The sequence below is a fragment of the Dermacentor silvarum genome, chromosome 1 (genome assembly GCF_013339745.2).
Source record: "Dermacentor silvarum isolate Dsil-2018 chromosome 1, BIME_Dsil_1.4, whole genome shotgun sequence".
Taxonomy (NCBI): domain Eukaryota; kingdom Metazoa; phylum Arthropoda; class Arachnida; order Ixodida; family Ixodidae; genus Dermacentor; species Dermacentor silvarum.
Genome location: NC_051154.1, coordinates 449179883 through 449195748, shown reverse-complemented (window position 1 = coordinate 449195748; position 15866 = coordinate 449179883). Strand labels below are relative to the sequence as shown.

General features: G+C 41.9%; 1 protein-coding gene across 1 annotated transcript; it reads left to right on the top strand.

The window, feature by feature from the left end:
- The first annotated feature begins 4740 nt into the window (after positions 1 to 4740).
- On the top strand, positions 4741 to 15619 carry LOC125942634 (uncharacterized). The gene is made up of 9 exons (XM_049660849.1): positions 4741 to 4957; positions 5868 to 5965; positions 6064 to 6327; positions 8108 to 8192; positions 13192 to 13338; positions 13584 to 13802; positions 13900 to 14074; positions 15168 to 15241; positions 15306 to 15619. The coding sequence occupies exons 1-9, from the start codon at positions 4811 to 4813 to the stop codon at positions 15585 to 15587; spliced, it is 1491 nt and encodes a 496-aa protein (XP_049516806.1). The 5' UTR covers positions 4741 to 4810; the 3' UTR covers positions 15588 to 15619.
- The last annotated feature ends 247 nt before the right edge of the window (positions 15620 to 15866 follow it).

The following is a 15866-nucleotide window of genomic DNA, read 5'->3' as shown; positions in this document are numbered from 1 at the left end:
CATCGCTGAAACACTGGGTATACTGCAGGTGCTTCAGGAATGAATGTTCATGATTGCTAAACACAGTACAGTTGAGATAAAGCGATGGTGTTTTAACAAAAGAATTATGCATGGTTGATGAACATCAAGATGCTGTCAGACAATTACTAATTGATTAAGTAGTGAACTAATTCTATGAGATATTGAACGGGAATAGGGTACACATTGTAATTACAAGATTTTAAATTTGCTAACCTTAATAAGCACGCCTATTTGCTAACAGTCACAAGACTATACTCGTGGACCATGTTCTATGGCAATAAAGGAAAAGTTATGAAGGTAAATCAAGAACACACAATTAAGAGCGCTTGCAGAATAAGTTCCATATTCATTCTCATGTGCGTTAGTTTAAGCTGGGAAAGAAAAAACAGTGTATCATAACTGTTGCATGACTACATAACCAGAGTATAACGCAACCTAATACCACATCACTGCTGCTGTGGTAGCGAGCTAAAGCCGAACCAGCATAATCATATACTAGCCTCTGCCACCCTTAGGTCACAAGATTTACACATCAGTCACTCTAAGGTACCATAAACAAATATCAATCAACTATGCCAAAGATAAATTAATCAAGCATCTTCCAACTTCACGCAACCAAAGCATTATTATTCAGGCTCTCATTTGTGTGAGAAAGCATTCAACAATAATGAGTTTATTTAATCATTGCAAGACAACACATGGTTTTTCTGACAAAAATAATCTTGCTATATGAAACAGAATACACACAACTGTAACAGTGTCTCTATGTGGCCCACAAAACTGAAATGAAGTTATATAAAGAAAAATTTGAATAAAACTTGCAGTCAACAACCTGTATGTTTTAAACAGCCAAATCAATCACTTTACTAAACATAGCCACAATCCCAACCAATATGCACTAGGGAAGCTCCAGAAACCGTACTGCTCTGGTAGTTCCGTGTTAAAGTTTGTGTTATTATAACAGCACCGCTGACATGAGCAACAACCCAGATAAGGCTGCAGATAAGCGAAATGTTTGTTCCCTTTTGCACCTAACAATAAAAGTTTACCTTAATTCTAAACCTAATGGGACTCTAGACAAATGAAAAAAAAAGCAAAAACTTATGCTCCCCTCATTAAAGCATCGCAGCTGACATGAGAAACTAAAAGAAAACTAGAGATAAGCGATGCACTACATAACTAAACCCTGACTACAATTTAGAGAAATTAAAAATAAATGTTCCTGCCCTTTCCCGCTCGCTAGCTTTTTTGGGCTGGTCCCATCAAACAATGCCACCACTGAGATAGCAGGGAGTTCGCTTGAGCACACCATGTCACGGATGACAGCTGAACGAAGGCGTCTCTCCTGTTCCCTGTGCAAAGCGACTGGCATTGAACATCTCATTGCTGCCTCACATTTGGTGGCACATGGAGGCACCGCTTGGGTGCAGTTTCGGCACAATGATGCATTTTGGAGCAGAATGGCACAGGAAAAGCAGACTGGCAAAGCATGGTGTAAATGGTGCAGCACCTGCACCCCCAGTAACAACGGTGTGGTTGTTAGATGGAATGTGGTGCCCTATAATAATATCCATAATTCTACCTGCAATGACCGACATTACTTCAGTCTATTGGCATTACTTCTGGTTTCAGCATCAATTCGCATCCCGAATACAAGTCAAGCACTTGATAAGATGGCAGCTCAAGTGGCTTTACAGCTCTCTGTTCTGCTGTCTTAGTCACCAGGTATGACCAACGATGTCTTTGAAATGCCATGGTTTTCAAAACATTTACAACAATGAAAAGACTGCCACAGTACATGTACAGACCAGCGATCTGTCCAAAACGAGGCAGTTGGCACTTTTCCAGAATGACGACATCCAGTACTCTGTACGTGGAATGCTGGACAGTGGCCGTACCAACTTCCCAAATAGGCACATCAAGGCCAAACACTTGTTGGAGACATGGAACTAACTGGTCATATTTAATCAGCTTTGCTTTTGTCGTTCTGATAGTTTTCTTCAACTGAATGTTCGTGAACTCAAAGCTTTGAAGCAGCTGGTGTCGCTCAGCAACAGACTTAGAAATGTTCTTGAAGTTCTGATTGCGAGATGCAACAGATTTAATGTACTGGTGCTTAGCTTCGTAACGCATACACCAGTACTGCTTGAGCGGACCAAGTTGGTTGATGAGCCTTGGATAATGTATTAAAAAATGGAGCTTTGGCGTGATTTTCGAAGGGTAGAGATGAGAAAATGAAGACAAGAAGTACTTTATCTCATCTTGAAGCCAGGCAAGATGGTCTCTTGGAATCTCATCCGAGAATACTAAATCTACAATTCTTCTGAGTCTCAAGTACACATCCCAGTGCTCATTGTCTTCCAGTACAGTATCTGCATATATAAGTGAAAGAAACCTGAACAGGCACCATTTTTGGGATGCTGTACCTTTGCAGCCATTCACCCCGTTCACAAAACCTCTGTCCAAAGCTTCGGGCTTATTTTTCCTGTCGTGGTAGCCATACCGGAATGATGCCACCCTTTCTAGGTCACAATATGCAAGGACATTAGACGTAATCAGTCCCCGCAACACTTCTCTAAGGACATGAGGAATGGAACCTTCGAGGAGGTCATGCATAATGTCAGGAGGAAGTTGCAAAGTTACATCAAAGTACCCAAGAGAATTTAGTGGTGACTCGCACCTTACACCATAAAGGGCTGTACTTAATGGTTTGTTTACATTTGCAGTGTGAAGGTGGCTATTGTGCAGGGCTACATCTCGTATTTGAACATCCTTTTCATGGAAAATGGCTTGGAACTCTTTGGATGCAGCAGTACAAAATCGGCATGGATGCCCTCTGCTAAAGCAGCATGTGAAACCACCCAATCTATTCATTGACAGGTTGTCACCACAGAATGCAACAAGGACACCGCAGATTCTCACTGTGGCAGCACCCTGTCTACTGATGAAGCCAGTTTTTTGCAATGCTGACACATCACGCAACAGTGGCTCTAGAACTGCTTCGATTCCGTGCTCCACAACAATCTTGTAGCGTGCAATAACTGCAACATGGATGGTGCAAAGCTGTGACCTGTAGCAAGCATGCAAGTTCAGTACACTGAAGTACACAACAAGAAGCTTGTGGATGCCACGTTTAGAACCAAGAGGATTAACAATCTCTATCTCATCACTGTACAGCACTAAGAACAAAGTGTACTGTGATCCATTCTGCAGAATTGCTGAAATTTTTTCCTTGTACATGAGTCCATCACAAAAATTGCGCAGCATTGCCGATTCCTGTTGAGTTGAGATGCTGTGATCCAGCGAATTACAAAAATTCTCAGACATCATCAAATTCTGCAGCACACTGATAATGGGTACATACTGAAAAGTGGTTCCATCGCGCAATGCATGTTCCTCTGGTTTCACATAGCACAAGTGATTCCTCGCGAACTGCTCCCTCTGATATTTTGATGACGCTCCTTCGAAGACATCGTCGAAGAACTCTGGAGAAAGAAGTCTGTCGATCTCAGTATTTTCTTCTGGTCCAGCAGCAACGTGGTATTTAATCTTCTCAGCCAGCAAGCGTAACATATCCATAAATGTCACCTTAAAATCACTGAATATCTCTTCCGTCGTTGAATGTGGTAGTTTGTGGACTTCTGCTATTCTGAAAAAAAGTAGACACAGCTGCTTCTTCACTTGTTGTTTGAAGTCGTCTGTCGTCTTGTTCGTTCCTGAACTGAACCTCCCATCTTCCTCGGTATCAGTAATCGGCGCGTCATCGCTGAATGACTCAACGTTGTCAAAAGTATCTTGCAGAACGTCACTATCACCGTTCGCAGTAGCTCCCGCAGACGATCCATCACAGTGGCCTGGCGCAACATCGGTGGGTTGCTCGCTACTTTGTGCACTGTCAAAAGTACCTTCGATGTTCTGGACTTGCGCTGCAGACCCAAGCTCCATGTAGTTTCTGTGCTGTCGGTAGAGATGTTTTCGATACGACTCGAAGTTCCGATATGTCGCTGGGCAGCCTTTGACGCCGCATGTAACAGAGAAGTTGTATTCATGACGATGGTCTCTCAGGTGCCAGACGATCGTGCTGAGCTTTGCCGCTGAAAACGGACAGCGAGGGCATGCGTGCAACATCTTAACACACTTAAACGTGACAACAGTTCATACTGGGGGACCGCATTATTAAATCGTGAACGCTGGCGAAAATTATACTGACTCACTCAGCACAAAGCAAAAACGTGCGAAGTCGCGCGTGGCCTGCAACATCTTGGATTCTGGATTGGTTTGAAGTAGTTTTTTTACTTACTTTTTACAAATCGACGGCGTCTTCGTAGTTATTGCACTTTATCTCAAAGGCCATGCTTTTGTGTACTGACGGTACAAGAAGCAAAGCGTAAAACGATTCACTGTTGGCAGCAAGAACTTAATAAATTAGTATATATATATCAAAAACATAAGCCTGCCAAGAATAATACGCAGATGTTGCGCTGTAATTATTGTGTTAATAAACTTACACAATTGTTGTGAGTAGTGAACGTAGCCTCCGAGAAACGTAGCCGCAGCGCGGCGACCCGATGCAACACCCGCAACACCCAAAACCCTGATGGTGGCGCTTGCCAACACACCGTTTCAAAAAGGTGCTTGTGCCATTTATCCAGGTTGAGACAGCTATCGCAGACGCGCGGTAATTTTCAGCGTGACGGCGTGGTCTACCATGTGGTTTACTGTCGTTTACAGTCGGTGCACGTTGTCGTGTTTTCTTTGTTAACTTTCGTGCCGAAGCTGAAGCGTGCCGATGTCTTCGGCTCCTGTGCAATGCCTTGTTCTCTGGAACCAGCGCAAAAAGGTGATGCAACTCAGTGGCAAGAACCAAAAAGCGGATTTGATTTCTGCTTTGTTAAGCAGCGACTTTCGGGATGCAGCTGATTGTGAAAGGATTGAGGTAAGCTACCTATTTCTAATATTTCCTTGCAACTCGTGCGTTAGCAAAGCGTTATCCCAGAGGTGTTCAGGCGACCTTGCTGGCATAGAGAAATGCATAGAAGCATGCGCAATCTTGTGTAACATAAAGTATGAGAAGAAAGGGAACCGAGGGGCCAGATTTATACTAATCATATCAGAGGAAGCCAGCACTTAAAAGACGGCATTTTGTACTGTCACTCCATTGTGAACAAGGGACGTACGAGTCCTGAAACGTCCTTTTTAAACTTTTTTTTTGCGAGGGTTCCGACATCGATTCGTATTTGAAACATCAAATATTCGCCGAGCCCTCTATTCATAATGCAGCTATTTTTGGTGACTGGTGAAATTACTGCTTCTCTGCCATATTTGACCACGATCAATCTGCGAGCTTTAATATATATATATATAGTTTTTCAACCGCCATATCTTCCATAGGACCATTCAAATTACCCTTGTGCCGAAATTTGCCTTTGTACCTTTCATTTGCGATGCATGTTTACATCTCAATGAATTTGCCTCCCTTGGACATTTCATAAAAGATGCTCGTAGCCAATTGGTTGTGCTTGTATTCACATCTGCCAGCTAGAATTTAGGTGTCATTGTTCAACCTCCCCTGATCTTAAATGCGCATTCTCTCCGTTTGCTGTCCTGAACTGCCTGAATGACAGTTTCCCAGGCAGGCCAGGACAGCAGATCAAGGAGACTGTTTCTCTAAATGTCTCTTCGCCACCTTTATCATATCTCCATACTGCCTATTGAAGGGTATGGATACTACCGCTTTTGCTTCATGCATTTGAAATTAGGTGCTCTTATTGTCACAATTGGGCAAAAGATGCTTGTTGGTGGCCTCACTGACTGGTGGTATGCATGCCTGTTTTAATTTTTGACAGGTGTACAACAGTCGGTTTGACACATTTGTGGACATAGAAGACGACCACACCTTTTGTGATGGAGATAGGATCCAACTTGTGGCTCCACAGCACACAAAGTAAGTAGTTAAGCTATAATGTTTTGTATGCCTTATTTTATTATCAGTACACATTGCATGCCATTTACATTAATTCTATTTTTATGCATGTTCTTCAGCAAAGAGGTAGAGTACCAGGATCATGGAACGAACGAAAATGAAGGAGATGTGCTGACAAACAATGATGAAAGCGACGTAATGTCAGCTGCAAGCACGTCGGGCCCAGCCATCTTCCCCAGACATACCCATCGTGGATATAAGCTGCCAGCTATGCCTTTTGATATCAAGGTTGATATTGCAAACCTCAAACAGGGAGAGCTGTCTTCCTCCACAAAATCACGCATTGTGTCGTGGATAACAACACACCTCCGCACAATAAGCTTGTGAGTATTTCCCATTGATGTCAAGTTTTTGTTCAAATGCTTTGTAATTTTAGTGAAGTTAACTGTTTAACCATTGGATGTGCCAGGCATTTTTGCAAAATGCAACAAATTTAATTTCTAAGTGACACATCGGCAAGCTTTAAATTCAAATGCTATTCATTGGTAATATGGTGCTCAATTTTTAGTATTTTTTTTAATTTTGCTAGTTCAGAAAAAGCCTTGCTGAATAAAATATAATCGATGGTTTTAATTAAAAAATTTATTATTAGCAGGCAACATGGTTTCTCCGTTGCTGTCATTGTCCCTTGAAGACACCCCATATTCAACATCAAGGTCCTCTAGAGTTCATAAGTTCTTCATTGTTCTAAAAGTGCCAGCGTTTTGTTCTGATCCGACAAGTCTGAAAACGAGAGAAACTCGCAACACTGACAGTCGCTTAAGCTTTGTCACATTATCCGTCATCTAAAAACAAAGCCTGCCAAAAGATTTTAGTTTAACCAGCTTCTGAGTCGATGCTGTAGCCAGTTAATGATGCTTCAGACTCGCTAATTATCTTGCCCACATGGCCAGGGGTTTGCATGCCGTCCAGACAGGTATACTTAGGCACTTTAAAGGTTAGTGTGTGCGGAAACTGTAAGTCTGCTTTGACTATGCAACATGTGGTAACATGCAATCAGACATGCTTTAATACTCACATGTGTACCACGTTTTAGTCACCGAGATGATAGTACAGCACCGTGACGAACGACCTGCTTGCTCGTGTAACTACTTGACCACCGTAATCAACACTCAAATTTGGATTCATGGTTATGAAAATTCAATGCAAATACAAAGGGCAAAGAAGCAAATGCATGACACAGCACTCGAGCGACACGAGCGATTCAGCGCTCGTGTTCGCTCGTGTTGTGCACAACACGAGTGCTATGTCGTGCAATTGCTTCTTTGTCCCTTGTGTTTGTGCTGAATTTTCGGAACCATGAATCCAACATTGTCCAACTGGCCCAATTAGCATTCCTGATACACGCAGATTTCCACTCCGGCTATTCATTTTTCTGCATATGATCACAACACCACACGAAATCAGACTTTTGTCGCTGCAAAACGCATACCATCAATGTAAGTTTCAATTTTAGTCAACCTTAGTGGCCAAATGGCAGTCAGAAAAAGTCGGCGAAAACATAAACAGCAGAAACTGCATTTGCGGTCACAATGTGGCTTGCACAGATCGAGCCCGCAAAATGCAGTAAACCATCGTTCCGCAGTCAAAATATCGATTGCTGCTATGCATTGGCTCCGTAGCAGTGCTAGGCAAAATGACACGGGTAGCGTGTGTACCTTGTGCACATGCTTTGTATTGATTTCCAGAGTCTGCGAGTCTTGAAATCAATACAGTGCTCTTGCTGAGCTCTCAGCAATCGCTTGCAATCCGTGGTTGATGGCAACAATGTATGGCTTTTTGATAGTCAGGCTTGAAAGCTAAAGGCACACAAATTCATTGCCAGGTCTTTCTACACATTGATGCAACCGTCATGTTCAATCACATTACACTTGTCAGCTACAGGCTACACAAAAATTTGCTACTGGTGTCACTACTCCTTGCGCGAGTCAGCATGAAGATATGCAGCAAAAAGATGTGTTAAATACCACTACATCAGATGGCACTTCAACTGCTCGCTTTAAGTGTCATTGAATGGCACTCTTGTCACTTTACTTTTCTTTGTGTTCACCATGAAACAATAGCATGCTTTGAGTTTTGACACTTGTGTGTTTTTCTTTGAAGGTACCCTGGAGAACTGTATGACTGTGCAGCAAAAGAACTGGTACAAGAATACCCAATCCTCAGAGATTTCATCGGCACAGGCTATGTAAGTGCATCCACTGTCCGAGTGAGCAAAGGCTGTTCAAGAAACTAATCCTTAGAGTATCGAAGCAAAACCATTTTTGTTCCGGTTTTTGTTTTGGTTCACCGAAAGCAGTTCAGTTCCAACTTCGGAGCAAAAAAAATAAAAGTTCAAACCGGTTCTAGTCTATTTGCATAACCGAAGAATAATTACAGGAAAACAGCGCAAATTTATTTTCTATGAAAATGTGATGCTGCTGCTAAGCTGCCCTGAAGGATAGTGCCAGTTGTGCTTCAGGTTGCACATAGTTGCAAAAGACGTATGCAGATTGAACATCACTGCTGCAATCTATGTGAAGCAAAGCTTTATTGAGGGTGAGGGTAAGGAGAATATATTGAGGAAACGCAGAGAATCCTAAAGCCTGCTACTCTGCTGAGCAGAGTGCTGGTCTGGGCTGGTTGGTACATCATTAGGACGGGAACAAACAGCGCTCGGATGGGACGAAGTGAGTAGACAGACAAGGCGCTGAACTAACAACCACTGGTTTATTGTTGGGAATGCAATATATAAAATACACAGGTTCACCGCAGAAGGCCAGAAAAAACACGATTCCTCTGCCGGGAAGGGAATAAAATCATCACATCACACGTGTTGCCATAGCAGGTTATTTTTTAACAAGTAGTTAATCTCGCAGCTATGCAGAGTAACAGAGGGTACACTGACGCAGGAGTTTCCGTGCAATTGAATGCAACACGCTTCCCAAATCTCGCGTGCACTTTGTTCTGTATATCTGCCTAGTATTGTGCAATCTTCAAAGAGTTAGTGACAAACTGGTCAACACTCTCGCTACGAAGAGCTGACGCCAGACTCCTCCAGGTCGATAAGGAGGGGGGCTTCGTGCTTTCGCCAAGGCTGGAATACGACTGCAAAGCCAGCGTGAAGGCGTGTGCATTGGGTCCTGTATTGCTCCTGTTCTAAGCAACCTTGTGCTAGCACGTTTTGACAGAAGCCGCATGGGCTGCCTCCTACCGACCAGCGTAACTAAAGTATTTCGCTTTGTAGATGATTTCCTTGTGCTACTCAAAACTGACGAAACAGGCCACCTCTCACATGCGAAGGAAATTTTCGACATCTTTCAATCAGTAATGAAACCTTTGGAACTAACGATCAAGCCTCCCTCCAATAATAAGATAAGGTTTCTGGACCTAGAGATATTGTTTGAAAGGGAACATGCATGTTGGGCATACAACCCCCGCTTGAAGAAAAGTATTCTCCCCTTCATGTCTCAGCAGCTTTGACCCGTTCATGCCACCACCAGGTGGCTAGCAGCTTCATGCACCAAGTGCACCGGCTCATCCAGGCTGGGTACCCATAGCCGTGCTGACGGGTGTTTCAGAAAAGCTTTTGGTGAGCCTGACCAGAGGAAGGGCAGGACGTGACGCCCAGAACAAGGGACCATGCGAGCACAACCGCCATACTGTCAAAACGTCCATGGGGTCTCGCATAGTTTAAAAAAGGCCGCCGGAAAAATAGGCACACGCGTTTTGTTCAGCGCAGGGGACAAACTGTCGTCGCTATGCCGCAGGGTAAACAAGGAAGGCACCAGAAAAGCAATCTGTGAGAAACAACAAAGAAAACCTCACGTTGACTGCACATACGCAGTTGTGTATAAGATCCCGCTCAAGTGCAAACGCTGCTACATTGGCCAAACAGGCCGATGTTTGAATGACTGGCTGAGAGAGCATGAATACGCAATGAAAGGGTCTGTACCCAGCCGCCCAGCACTGCAAAGAATGCAGCTGCAGACCTCCCTTTGAAGATTGCACAATACTAGGCAGATATACAGAACAAAGTGCACGCGAGATTTGGGAAGCGTGTTGCATTCAATTGCACGGAAACTCCTGTGTCAGTGTACCCTCTGTTACTCTGCATAGCTGCGAGATTAACTACGTTTTAAAAAATAACCTGCTATGACAACACGTGTGATGTGAGGAATTTTATTCCCTTCCCGGCACAGAAACCGTGTTTTTTCTGGCCTTCTGCGCTGAACCTGTGTATTGCATGTATTGCATTCCCAGCAATAAACCAGTGATTTTAGTGCAGCGCCTTGTCTGTCTACTCACTTCATCCCATCCGAGCGCTGTTTGTTCCCGTCCTGAAGAGGGGGAAAATACGCTACTGAGTAATGATGAGGACAGGCAGCAGGATGCCATTATATGCATGCTTGTGTTCGAAGTGCCCGCTCACAGACTTCAATCTAGGCCTTTGTTAACTAAATATTTTAGGAGAGCCTTGATGGTTCGCTTCATTGATATATGTGGTCAATGGCCCAGCAGGGACCTTTTCACTGAACGGCCTGTTTTTAATTGGTGCTAATCAAGAGGTCAATGCCTGTTGTTCAAAATCATATTGGGGACAAGCAACAAGTATGTGTGCCCCATTGTTTCAGGTACTTTGTATATGCCTCACAGTCTGGCGAGTCCACACGTCGGATACAATGCAAATATTGTCGCGTTAACAGAACTCCTAGTCTGCCCCCCTGACGCAGTAAGCTGAAAACTGTTGTAATGGTGCTGCTGCTTTTAAAATCACGGAAATATGGTGTGTCTATGCAAATGAGATAACATAGTTGAGCCACAGGCGTAGGGAATGCATGAATGAAAAGATGGCCAGCTTGAACCGAAAACCATTATTTTTTTCTTCCAGTTTCAATCTGCAATGAAGAAAAATTGTAACTTTCTGGTTCAGTTCTGGTTCCAGCAAAATAACATTTCAGTTTCGGTTCAATAGCCTGCTCGGGCTGCCGCAGTGCTGCGTCTTATTGCTAACGGAGTGCTACCCCTTGGAAATGAGCCAGTTGTGGTATCCAGCAGATTTTCTGCTCCATTTTAGACAGTAGCAGTGCTGCACTGCAATATTGGTTTTATTTTTGTGTAGAGGCAACAGTTGCCTCTTTTTCTTTAGAAGTTTTATTTATTAAGAGCAAAATTTTTATACTACTTGACCACACAACTTAATAGGATTGCACTAAAATCTGCCTTTTAATGTGCAGAAGTATGACACATCGTCCCAACCACAAAACTATCAAAATGGTAACATGTCATCGAGCTGAGACCAGATGCCAAAATTATCCGTGAAAATATTAGTACAAGAAAACCACATCTAACAGAATCATAATTAAAAGCATCAGTTATCAGAAGTGAAATTTTTTTTATATTTTGTCCTTTTTGTTTAATAACTGCACACCGATGGGAAATGGACCATGTATAATGACTTAACAATAAACAAACAACCTGTAAACACAGTACACAAAAACAAGAGAAAGTGACAGACGGTTAGACTGCGTCAGCCATGGAATATCGTGCGAAATCACCGCATGCATCGTCGTTTACAAGGAGCCACTACTGGGGGGGGGGGGGGGAAGCACGCATGCACGTTTTATAGGGAGCGTGGTCGATTACTGTGAAGTTATGAAGAGGCTTCATACAAACACAGGTGAAATCAGGGTTGGTAGGCTAGCAGTGCTTTCAGCACTAAAACTTTATGTTCGTCATTTCGCAACAAAATTAAGGGAACCTTTATGTGAGGGCCGAATGGTTCATACCTAAATAAAACCATTGAGAAACTTGGTTGTGGCATCACCACGCAAAATAGATAGCTTACTCAGGCACTTCTCTCCGGCTTGCTTACTCAAACAGCTTCCACGATTTCGTGCTTAGTTCGATCTCTAGCTTTCATGGGAAATTTTGTGCCGTGAAAAAATGGTGGGCATCCATTCGGCTCAGAAGCCACCTGCCTTACTCCTCATTTTAAGACTGCATTTTAGCCGTCTTATTAAAATCTACCTGTTTGCCGCATGCACTGGCAAACGCAGCTTAAGAGGAAGCTTTAGCTCGGGGGCATCTGTCTAAATACATGGAAAAAGAGAAATCGTTTTTATCGGCAACCACTGTACCAAATTTGATGAGGTTTGTTGCATTTAAAAGAAAAAGTTAAAATGTAGCGACTGTTAGTTGGTAATTTTTTATTTAGGTAAATTTTTTAATGAAAATTGACAGAAATCGCAAATATTCAGAAAACGAAACTCAAATTTACAGCGCTAACTCGGCAATGAAAATATCACAAATCTGTAAATTACACCTGATAGTACATCTAAAGCGGGCAAAATTGATATGTTATACATGGCTCTCAAATGGACCACTAATTTGTGAACTTTCGCAAAATCCTTGTAAACAATGTAACAAATTCACATAAGATACAAATTAACTTATCAAATTTGTCCGCTTTGGATGCTCTAATGATTGCTGCTTACAGAACTGTGATAATTGTTCTAGGTGCAGAGCTACGAATTCGTAAACGTCACTCCTCTGTATTTCTTAATCTTGCCAATTATTGAAGGTTCTACTTAAACAATCCAGGCCCAAAATCGAAATTCTGCTTCCAATAGTCATTAGAATTTAACTTTTTCTCTCAAATGCAACAAATTTCATTAAAATTGGCCCAGTGGTTATCTCGTAAAAGCGTTCCTGCGTTTTACATGTATTTGTATAGGCGACATCGGAATTGGGCCCGAGCTAAAGCTTCCTCATAAGGGAAATTCACAGAGGATACTTGCCACACAATCTATAAATTTAGTTCTATGTTGTGTTGTGCACTGCGGCAGCTTGTCTTTGCCATGACACACTGGTTTGATTCTACTTTTTATATATTGTGGGAAAGTTTATGAATGTAGCGAATCACCTTCACAGGCCTTTACTGTTCGTTTTGAGGTCAGTGTATTTATTTTTCATTAATGATGGAGCTTTTCAGGCAATATGAAAAAATTGCCCTAATGTGGCAGTGGGGAGTGGGGTTCATTTTTCTTTTCACTCCTGCTGTCTAAGCTTTTATTGTGTGACATTTGTGCTGTAGCATATTTTATGTGAATACTAACCGATTGTATTGATGTGGGAAGAATTGTTACCCAAGTGCTTTCCATCCAATGTTGAGATTATAACACTCTAAAATTGCTCTTTATCCACAGGACTCATGGAAGGTGGCCTTTCAGTACAGAATGGGCAATGTGCGTAAGTTGATGCGCAATGTGCCTGTTGTGCAAGAGGCCAGAAAGAAATTTGGCCATAAAAGAAGTGTACAGGACACTTCTCGGTCTCTGAAGCAATGCCGCATGGTAAGTCTAACACTTCCATTTTCAACACACTGAAGTATGCTTTTACAAGCCATTCTTTAGTAGATGCACAATTCACCGCATTCTTCCGTGTATTATGCAAAAACATTCTTACAAGTGCAATTTTCACCTTCAGTATGCCAAATCGGGCATGTGCAGCCCCGTGGCTTATATTTTCTTGCCTGCTCCAAGTTTCACAAATTGTTTGTCGTGAATTTCACCTGGCATGATTGATTGATGATTCACAGGCTATGATTGACACCCCTGAGGAGCATGTCGACAGCGTGTCACTGGAGGGGCATGTGAGCTTCATGAAAACAGAAATGAAAAGACGGGTCCCAGATTTGCTTAAACTGAGGGACTCCATGAAGAAGACACTGGGAGAGAGAAGGAATTGGATAAGGGACGCCAATCCATCGACTGCTCAAGTGCTTGAAAAATATCCTGCTTTAGCAATCAGTGACATTGTGAGTCTACCTTTTTCAGCATGTGTTTTATCGGAAAGCCTTTTGGTGTTTCGGAGCAATGTATCAATGACACATTGTGTCTAATTTCTTTGTTCAGCTACACCAGGAGTTTCAAGCTGTGACTGGTGTCAACCTTGAGAAAGAATTTCTCAACTTCATCAATGTGCATGGAGACAGGTGTCTTTATTTAACAAAGACACTCCGCAATGCAAAGGAGCCTCTATCAAAAATAGAGACTGAGATGGCCACACTTGAAGGCGATGCTAAGAAACGTACGTAGCAAGGTCTGTTTGTTTTATGGAGCTTGTGGCATGTTTAATTTGAGTGCACGGTACACATAATTTAACACAAAAAAAAGCAAATATCACTTAAACAGCACCATACAGCATGCACTGAACTGTCTAATAGATGCCTAACTTTGTGTACAAAGGGCGAATGGCCAGTTATAATTAACCCAATCAACGGAAAGGGCAACTATAACATATTTTGTTAGCAGATAACCTTTACAATGGCTTTAAACCCTGTTACCCAGAGAGCTGTTTTCATGGTCTTCCCATAAATGTGAAGTTTGCGCTATGTCAGAATACGTAATGTAAGTTAATGTGTAATAAAGAAGTGTTGTTTCATCCCTGGAATAATTTTTGGGGGGATACCGTATTCAGATATAGGTCGACTTTTTTCTCTCCAAAGTCTTACCCAAAATGAGCTATTAACCTATATTCGTGACCAAAGAATCTCAACCTATAATGGCAATAATTGCTGTAAAGGATTTTTTTTCTTTTAAAGATATCCCTGAGAAAGAAAGATGTCATACTTCTGTGTTGCAGAAGAAAAAAAATGTAAACTAAAATTTTTATGGGGCATACTTATTTTAAGTGGCAATGGACGTGAAATATTTGCAGTCATTAAGTTTAACAATTGTTTTATAAACCTTTTTATGAAAGGCAGTGCAACATTGAAAGACAGACTGGCAAGGGTAAAAACAAATGATCAGAAATGTTGGCACGTAAGACTACCTTTATTCCTTTAAACACCCATGATTTTTCATTAGGAAATATGAGGTGTTTGAGCACACCATGTTTGACCACCACAGATGTATTTGAAATGATCCACTTGCATGCACTACCCACATTTTCTCCTCATTGTTCTGTGTGTGTTTCTATTTTGTTCAAGCGTGTATGTTATGGGAAGATTAGTCGGAAATGTCTGTCTTGTGACAAACCTGATTCTCATGTTTTCACGGCATTAATGTGTTGTTTTTACTCCTTAGTGCCAACTATGCTGCCTTTTATTTGAGTTGTCATTCCAGTCATCACTTCTTTTCACAGCATCAATTTGCATTGGTATTTTTTTCATTGCTTACAGACCGCTTTGCTGTTGGAGTGGTCGAGATATTGGCCTTCCTGGTGAAGGAAAAACCACATTTTTTAGGAAGGCTGGTAAGAAATGCTTTGTCTTAATATTTTACTCTTGTGTGCTTACCTTTTGTGAATGTTATTACAGGATGTCTACCCGGCACTTATCACCAAGGACACTGAAGATGGAACGATTTTGTTTGCGGCATTTGAAGGGTTGGAATTGGAAGCCCTCGACTTGATAGGAGGATTTGTTCTGCTCATGGAATTTTACTGGGTTTTCAATGTAAAGTACAGTCACAAGAACAAAAATGTTTTTGCACTTGTTGAACATTTTTGTGGACTGCCATCATCAAGACCAGCAACACTTGGGACACTGCAGGCAATTTCAGCAATTAAGAAGCTGCAGACCTTGCCAGAGAAGGAATGATTATATACAATAATTTAATAAAATTTATTTGTACAGTTCCTGAAATGTCTGCTTGGTTCCTCTACTGCATTGCACTGAAACACCTGATGCAACTACAACAATGCATCATTTCTGCTTTTTGTGCGAGTATACAATCCTAATAACATGCTTTAACTTAGTGATATTTACTACCCTGATGTGGTAGTGATATAACATAGCTAATTAGTACTTCCAGCTACCAAAAATGGTCGTACCTTTAACTAGCCAGTTAGTATTTGGGTTAGTATTATTTACTAGCTA